The sequence below is a fragment of the Branchiostoma lanceolatum genome, chromosome 1 (genome assembly GCF_035083965.1).
Source record: "Branchiostoma lanceolatum isolate klBraLanc5 chromosome 1, klBraLanc5.hap2, whole genome shotgun sequence".
Classification (NCBI taxonomy): Eukaryota; Metazoa; Chordata; class Leptocardii; order Amphioxiformes; family Branchiostomatidae; genus Branchiostoma; species Branchiostoma lanceolatum.
Genome location: NC_089722.1, coordinates 2,904,838 through 2,913,710, shown reverse-complemented (window position 1 = coordinate 2,913,710; position 8,873 = coordinate 2,904,838). Strand labels below are relative to the sequence as shown.

The following is an 8,873-nucleotide window of genomic DNA, read 5'->3' as shown; positions in this document are numbered from 1 at the left end:
TATCGCAATTAGCCTTCGGGCAAGAACTTGAAAATAAAAAACTCTGACTTATTCAAATTTATCTACAATGTAATCAAAAACATACAATGTCTTCAATATTTCTTTAATTCATGAAATGTTCAGGGTGGTTTTATTTTTTGTGGATTTTGTAGTCATCATCCTGTAAATATGTGCCCTATAGTCCCATGTACTAAGACTAGATGTCCATTGATGAGATACAATTTACAAAGTTATGCTACATGTATAAACAATTATGACAATAGTCCAATCCCATAGCCCCGCCCACATTCGTCAAACTGCAGAAATGATAAAGTTGCAAATACTAAGTACATGATGGACATGCAGCCACTCTCTCATTGGTCGAACCGCTATTAGTAATTAATGTGCTATCACTTGTTAAACTGATAATAGTGACAGACAGTCAGGATCTGCCTATTAGGATCATGCGAAACTTTTGTATTCTCAGTTGGCGTTTTTCCTAAAATAAGAAAGGGCGCTGTCTAATGTATTGTGTTGAGCAGTGGAACTAGTAGGTTGACTAGTCATATTCGTAGCAAAACTTGAACTTGAAGCAGCAACATATTGAGACATGTTTGGGTTACCGGGCAAAGTTGAAGGGTCAAAGGGCATAGGTGGTGGAGGTGGTGGGTAGGGAGGCCAACCTTGCATAAACGCAGGGGGAAATACACCCTGCATTGTTGGGGGAGGAGGAGGGAAAGGGGGGTAGTGCATTGTTGGCTGCGGGGGGAGTGTTGGTGGCGTTGGCTGGGTTGTTGGCTGGGTTGTTGGCTGGGTTGTTGGCTGGGTTGTTGGCTGGGTTGTTGGCTGGGTTGTTGGCTGGGTTGTTGGCTGGGTTGTTGGCTGCGTCGTAGATGTTTTTTGCGAAGATGCTATATCGGTTTGAACATCAGTTTGAATACTGGAACTTGCTGGCCTTTTTTTCCAAGGAACTTTCCGCTTTTGTAACACAGTTTGTTGCTGGGATGGGGATGACTTGTAATACTCCTTCGGTGGTGCAAATTCTGACGGCCTCTCGTCTTCAAGTTCCTGTTTTGTTTTGATCCACGGAAAATGTTTTTCTGGAAAATAAGAAAAAATATTATAACTTTTCAACTAGCTTGTCTAATGCACATAATTATAGCATCATGTCAGGTAAAAATATGTGTGGTATCTAAGTGGTGAGGTTAAATTCTCTTTTTTGTTCTTTATATTAGATCTTGAAATTTGCACTGGAAAATATGAAAACATTGCCGTTTTTGTGTTTATTACTGACCCTTTGTGTTTACTACTGATTGCATATAATTTTATGTACAGTTTTCAAATAGCATGTAAAATTCATGCCAATCTGCAATTTAATATAATGTAACCGAAAAAATATTACTTTTTAGCACACATACATGTATGCCATGGGTTGAGGTCCGGACTTCTAACTGAACCTGAACCTCTGGACCTGAACTTGAACATGAGTTTAGGTTACCTTTCCCCTTGTCCCACTCCCTAAGCGGTGCAGACTGTCTCCATGTCTCGTCCCTCTGCAGGAGTTCCGGTTCCTTCTGAACCTCCCGTTCCTGTGGCTCTGCTCCAAGGTCAGGGCTTCCATCTTCAGGAGCAACAAGAAAACATTTTATTCAACGACAGAAGTAACTGGAAAGGTATATTAATGTTTGCAAGCAAACGGTCTTCACATGTAGCCTGGGTGCCGTCCTATTTCTACCGGGGGCTCCTACACTCGCTACCCTAAAAAAATAGTGTAGCGAGTGTAGGAGTTCCCGGTAGAAATAGGACGGCACCCAAGCTACTTCACATAGTCTAGCCTAACAAACTACTGCTCTGTTTATTTTCACTCAGAGTCAGACACATTCAAGGTCTGAGCTTCCTTCTTCAACAGCACCATATGTACAAGAGGACAACATTTTACTAAGCAACAAAAGTAATGATTCTAGAAAGAAACATATGAGAAATCATGTGTTTGTTTGTAGTTAATGCCAATTCATGGAAAATCTGTAGGTTATGCAAGGAAGACTACCCCGGTACTCCACAATATGTAATTCAAATTATATAATTGTCTATCACTATGACTGTCACAATAACTGTTACAATTTCTTTTATTCTTCTAATAGTTCAAAAATTAATACCTATATATTTAGAGTCAATTCCACATGTTCAAACTTTCATTTCTAATTGTTTGAATTATTTTTACTGAAATAGTCTTTTAATCTAAAATTGTTCAAACTTATTAGCAATGTTATCTAAAAACTCTCTCAGTGACATGGAATTGACTCTATTACTAATTATAAATGTTCATCAAAAGGTTTGACCTACCTTGACCTTCATCCTCCATCTCGCCCCCCTCCCCCTTCAGTCTCTTTGCTTTCCTCTGTTTGACCTTGGCCAGCCTGGCCTGGAGGGCTGCTCTTCTCTTCTCTTTCAGCTTCTCCCTCTTCACCCTCTGGTCCTGGGTCTGATTTTAACACCGGACAAGTAAGATAATAATAAGTTTATTGCAAGTTCTTGCCCGTAGGCCAATTGCAAGTACATGAAACATGGAAGGACGGACAGACAATTGGTAACAATATAGCATGTGACTATTCTAGTTCAAATACTAACACTAAATTCTATCTTATTTGGGTTTGACTTCTTTTTTCAAGACAGTGGAAAATGAATGCTCCCACTTTTATTGTAATGTGTGGGTTTTGTGATGTTAACAGGAGAGTAGTTTTCTTTTGGTCTGTAAACTTGGAGAAGTTTGGATGGAATTTAGTGGCCTCTTTAAACAGCGCCTTAATTCTTGATCGTAGAAGGGGCAACTTGAAATAAAATGTGTTTTGTCTTCCACCGTGTTTGACATGTAAGATAGATAACTATACTTGCCGACTAGCTTAGCTAGTGAGAGAAAATAAGACATACTGCTATTTACATAATATTCCACATTGGAAAACTATCATACATCATAAGGCTCATTGATAATGTAATTTCCTGGTTCTCAGACTTAAAAAAAAAGCTAATAGTTAAGATATTCCCCTGCAAAAGGGGGGGAGTCTAATTTCTTTGTTTTCTTAGCTATAGTGTAAGACATCTAGAAGACGCACTGACGCCCTGCTAGCTAACAGCCTGCACCTAGATAAAAGTTGTGGTTTATAATGGTACATCTAAATGTTATAATGTACATATTAAGTGCCCTGCTGACTATTGACTGATACATACCTCTTTTAACATACATACCTCATTTTTGAAAGTCTGTTTTCTTAGCTATAGTGTAAGACATCTAGAAGACGCACTGATGCCCTGCTAGCTAACAGCCTGCACCTCTACAAGTTGGGGTTTATAATGGTACATCTAAATGTCACAATGTATATAAGTGACATGGTGACTATTGACTGATACACACCTCTTCCCGAAGCATGCTGAGGGTCTCCATCTGTTTCTGTCTCTCTGTCTCTTCCTTCGAGAAGGCATAGTAGCCGACACCCAGATCTCTCACCTCTGTAAGGATGGATTGAAACATGGCGGGTTGAAAAATACTTGTAACAGACGTTTCAAATTTTGATTAAAATTGACAGTTTTTAACTTAATGACTGTTATATTCATTGTTTTCAGTTGTTTGTGCTTAAAAAAATGGATTACTAAACAAGAACAAGGCCTCCAACACAGGTAAATGGTTCCAACCATTATGTCAGACTTGCTAGTAGTGTACAGGCCCTACAGGCCTTAGTACAGGCCCTACAGGCCTCACTACTGGCCTGTATATTGGTCCACACCGTTGTGTTGAACCTGTTGGTAGTGTACAGGCCCTACAGGCCTCACTACAGTAACAACAGGCCTGTATAATGGTCCCTCCCTACCGTTGTGTCGGACCTGTTGGTAGTGTACAGGCCCTACAGGCCTCCCTACAGTAACAACTGTTACAGGCCTTACTACAGTAACAACAGTCCTGTTCCTACCATTATGTCGGACCTGCTGGTAGTGTACAGGCCCTACAGGCCGACTCAGAGCCTCCAGTTCTTCCTGCTCCCACTTTTGTCTCTGTTCCTCCCTGATCATGTCGGCTGACATCAAGTCTTTAGACGTCCCCTGGCTGAAGTAACAAGAAAGGATTAACAAACAACTGATCTTGAAACAAATTGAAATAATAATTGTTAACAACATCCAAGAGTATACAAATAAGTATACTTGTAACCCTACATGTACTTTAGTATGAAACAGTGTTCAGTTGCTCCAAACATTCGTGGTCTGGCAATGCATACAGGGCCAGCCCTAAACAGAAGCTTGACTGAAAACCATACCTGTGGTGAGGTCCCAACCTCCTGTCCATATTCTGTAAAGCAGCCAGGTCCTTCTTCATACAGCGGCGGGATCGGCCCAAGGAGTCTACATAGTCCACCCTATTCCAATTAGAAAGGTTTTATATCATTAGTGTATTTACATCTATTTATGCTTTTCCTCAAGTACTTATTGATTTAGTTAATCTGTACCTCTGTCACCTTGCTATATGTATCATTTATCATTAATGATATCACTTTGGTGGCCTATAAGCTCACATCATTAAAACTAGTACAGTATTGAATTTTGGCTACTCGCACTAAGAATGTTGGCAATACAACTCAAGTTTCAACTGTTAACCTGGAACATCAAGGGGTCAAAGAACAGCTAGCCTGATGAGCAAACAGCACCAAATCAAACCTAACCATTCTTCCTCTGGGTCAGAGGGTTCGGGGATTTCATCACTCCCAGCATCCTCTTCTGCTGACCTTTCACCTTCCACAGCCTGAGCCTTTCCAGCATTCTCTCTGGCCTGTTCCTTGACCTTGTCCAGAACTTTCTTCTGAAAGTCGACCAGGAAGACTCCACTGCCATCCTCGTCTGTCAGGGAAAACAAAGAAAAAACTTTTACTTTTTAACAATTAACCATGGTCATACATGTACATCAAGAAACCAAAATAGACACATTGACAAAGTTTTACACACTGAGACAATTGCAGGGCTAGAAATACATTTTTGTACTTTTCTAGCTAGAATGCCCAGTGGACAACCTCAGCCAAAGGTTGTCCCTGAACATTTCAGGTTGACATAGGTCCGACTCCAAGATCCTAATCTTGAGCTATGCATGTGATATTTTCTTCTGTCACCTAAAAAAAACGCATCAATTTTGGTACTTCTCATTTCTTAGAAGTGAATAGCCACAGACTCTGACTCTGCAGGGGTGGGGGGCTCATGGACAGTGAGAGTTTGTATTACACAAACAGGCAAAGACTGGACTTAAACAGTCAAAAATCAAAAATGTGTGTTGCAAATAACACTTTAATTCTGGCCCAGATAGAAATGAACACATTTGTAACAGTCATCCACACCTGGTATTGTGCTGCTCTTCATCATCTGGTCATACAGTTTGGCTTTTTCTTCTAATACAGCTCTGAAAAAGATCATCTGTCATGAGTGATATGAATATTACAATCTTTACTTCATTTCGTTTGGAGAACACTACAATCATGCTGAAACTTTGGAGAAGTTTTTGCTTATTCGTTTTTGCAAAACAAGTAAAAGCAAATATTTTAATGACAGTGAGTGAAGCAGATATAACTATGATTCTGTTAGGGACCCTAATAGCCTGTATTTACAAAAGCTCTCGGCCGGAGGTTACTGGTAGATGGCGGTTACAGGACCGGCTGGCCACTAGGAGCACGATTTGTCAGGCTAGGGACCCTAACACTGCCACATTAGAAATGCAGTTACTAGTACTAGTATTGATGCCTTCAGTTCTCAAGAATGTCGTTAAAAAACTGTTTAGCATAACTCATGGATAACTTGAAGCTGAATCAGTAGGTTTTAATGTGGCATAATTTTTATGGATAACATTTGTGTATTATGCAATATCAGTAGGCAATATGACATAAGTGAATGTATCTAGCACAGAAATAATATACACTTTTATCACATGTTTAATTATATGTTATAAATGATGTCACCGTTCTAAAAGTGGTATACATTATACATGAGTGAATACAGTAACTTTGCCCACATACCTGGCCTTGTCGCAGTTTTTATTCTCCTCTGCCTGTTGTTCCACGTCCCTCTGGGACCTCTCAGATACTCCCGCATTGGACTTACTAAAGATGCTGCTTTTCTGTTTAATCAATCAAAGAAAGATAATTACTGTAATTCTTGATTTGTTAACTGTAACTTAATCTTAGCTGATTCAACCGTCACTTGTCAACCGCTAAAATTTCATCATCACTAATATTTGATTACTAGTATTTGAGACAGTAATGTTTGTTCAAACCGTTAAAATTAAGTGCCGTGACCTACTCCATTTTCCCCCAACCGCTATATTTTCCTGCCGCTATATTAAAGTGATATACATGTATACAAGCCAACATGCTGCAGTTATGGTGCTGCTTCCAATGACCATAGAATGTTTTAATCTTTTACCACAGGTAAATTTTCAGCTTTGTGGCAGGAATAACACAAAAAGTAAAAAAGCTATAGACTTGCGTGTAAGTCTATTCAGGTACAGTACCAACTTGCATTGATGTTCCAGTATTTTGGGTACTGTGTACTGGGTACTGGTACAAATTCTTCAAAAAACAATCATACAGGTGTGTAGTATAAAGACAGGTACAGGTGACAGGCTGAAGAAAAGTTCTAAACGGGAACTACATGTACATTCATTTACACAATTACAGGTCTCGAAATAGTGGGTGCATGTGCACCCGTGTGCACCCAAAATTGGAGCTGTGCACCTAGTTTTTTACTCTAGTGGGTGCACTAGAGCACCTAGATATTTTTGTAGGCTATAGGGTAAAGGTACTACAGTACACTAGTAAACAGTATCAGAAAAAACAATATAACCCTTTGTTGCACTTTCTTTGATGCACTACTTGTCTGAAAATTGGAAACTATAGAATAACAGATTGGAGTTCTTAATTATAATTATAAGAGCATTAAACTGTAATTATGTTTTGCTGACATTCAACTTTATTTTATGTGGTACACCCAAATTTCTTTCTGTGCACCTAATTCTCTTGTTCGGGTGCACCAGTGCACCTATTTGCAAAAATGGATTTCGAGCCCTGATTTATGTATGCGGCTCCAGATGTCTTACCAGGGGATGACTGTGGTGCAAAAGATGTCAGTTAGCTGAGGAATGAATCCACTCTACTTCAAACTTCATACACGAGCGTACTTACTTTGGAGGACACCTTAGGCTTTGCCGCTGTTGAAGGTTGTAGTTTCTCCTTCTTGAACTCTCCCTGCTTTCTTATCAGCTCCGCTTTCAAGTCAACAATCTGCAACAGAAGTAATGATAAAGATTGAATGACTGTAGATTTCATTTTTGTTGCAACTTATCATAATCAATCTCTGTGTGAGATCCCCCGAATCTTTGGGAAGCATTTTTTTTCTCTGATCTCTGTGTTCTGAATTCTTTTCTCTTGTTTTGCTGTTTAAGTCCAAGACTCGAAACCATACAGGAATACAATGGAGATGACCAGGTAATCTCCAAGCCGATCTATTGGTGGCATGATGCTTGATGGGGGCGATGTGGAGTGAAATATGTACTTCTTGTTTGGTCCTGGCTGTTACAGGCCGATAGATGATGATGATGATAATTGGTGGCAAGGCAGTATCCAATTGCGAGGGCCAACCAGCCTGCAGTCAGTGCAGTGGCCTTTTAGATACTAGTTTGCCCTTTGTGGCCAGGATCAGTCTGATTTCGTAGCTGAGCTTGATATTCTTATCATTCCAGATGTTTTGATAAGCCTTAGTCTTGTGAGTGTCATTGTTGGCGTCGTGTGGCGTAATGGTAGAACGTCAGACTGTCAAACAAGGGGACCCCAGTTCGACCCCGGGCTACCCCCAGACATGTCTGAACATGCGTCCCGACGTTGTGCCCTTGGGAAAGGCACTTAACACGATTTTCCTCACTTCACTCAGGTGTAAATGAGTACCTAGCTCATCTAGGGTTAGGGACATCCCTCGGATAGGACGTTAAATGGAGGTCCCGTGTTTGGGGAGAGCCACACCCTGCGCACGTAAAAGAACCCACCACACTTCTCGGAAAAGAGTAGGGGCATGCCCCGGTGTGCGATGGTCCAAAACCTTACAGCCTGGATTGACCCGATACATGTCAATAATTGCCAGTTTGTCGGCAGATGGATATACGTGGTCAGGAAGAAGAAGTTGTCTGAACTATGCTGGAGAGTTTCTCAGAATGTTATCCTTCATCCCAGGAATTTGTAAATAATAAGTCTCATTTTCGCACCATCTTACAGGATCATCCTTAGGGTTAGGGTTGACTGTTATGATCATGAGGAGTTATTTCACAAGATTATGAAAGGAAAATCCTGTCAATAGAGCCCAAAAAATTCTTATTGACAGGAACATCCTGTCAAATAGTGCTAACTATCTTATTGGCAGGAACACCCTGTCAATAGTGGCCAGAAATTGTATAATTTGACCAGAACATCCTGTCAATATTGCCAAAAAAATTCAATTAACAGGATTTTCCTGCTATTAAAAAGCCTCGAATCGGTCATATATGTGAATGTTTTCTTACAACATTATTACACCGCCCCCCCCCCACCCTTCATTTATAACACTTACCGACGCCGCATTTACGCGGATGGCCTTTCCTCTGGCATCCATGACTTCTCCTTGTTTAACTCCTTTAAGATACCTCAAACTAGGGAGGAATATTCGAGTTCCACAAGGCAGAAATCAAGAAAAATAACGGAGCACCGAATTTTCGTCTACACGGGTAGCGCCATCTTGTTTTGATGTTTTCCGATAAGCATGACGGGAAATGATTCTGGATTTTACGGAGAACTCTTAAAAAAATGAATCAACAGAATGCAGAAAAAACAACTTTACGGATATTT

The 8,873-nt window shown here is 40.3% G+C and overlaps 1 protein-coding gene across 1 annotated transcript; it reads right to left on the bottom strand.

Annotated features, from left to right (window-relative positions):
* Positions 1 to 46: 46 nt before the first annotated feature.
* Positions 47 to 8,790, bottom strand: LOC136429686 (coiled-coil domain-containing protein 174-like). Its single transcript, XM_066419627.1, has 11 exons — positions 8,599 to 8,790; positions 7,185 to 7,283; positions 6,021 to 6,121; positions 5,349 to 5,410; positions 4,686 to 4,860; positions 4,284 to 4,382; positions 3,942 to 4,075; positions 3,389 to 3,483; positions 2,323 to 2,461; positions 1,478 to 1,600; positions 47 to 1,079 (listed from the first exon to the last, which is right to left on the bottom strand). Exons 1-11 carry the CDS (start codon positions 8,638 to 8,640, stop codon positions 463 to 465), a joined length of 1,686 nt encoding a protein of 561 aa, XP_066275724.1. The 5' UTR covers positions 8,641 to 8,790; the 3' UTR covers positions 47 to 462.
* Between the last annotated feature and the right edge of the window lie 83 nt (positions 8,791 to 8,873).

Excerpts from the sequence above, each read along its gene's own strand:
- LOC136429686 (XM_066419627.1), bottom strand. The coding sequence starts at position 8,640 with ATGGATGCCAGAGGAAAGGCCATCCGCGTAAATGCGGCGTCG. Across the intron at positions 2,462-3,388 it reads TCAGCATGCTTCGGGAAGAG|ACCCAGGACCAGAGGGTGAA; the intron begins GTGTGTATCAGT and ends TGTTAAAATCAG. Across the intron at positions 1,080-1,477 it reads GGAGTGGGACAAGGGGAAAG|AAAAACATTTTCCGTGGATC; the intron begins GTAACCTAAACT and ends CTTATTTTCCAG.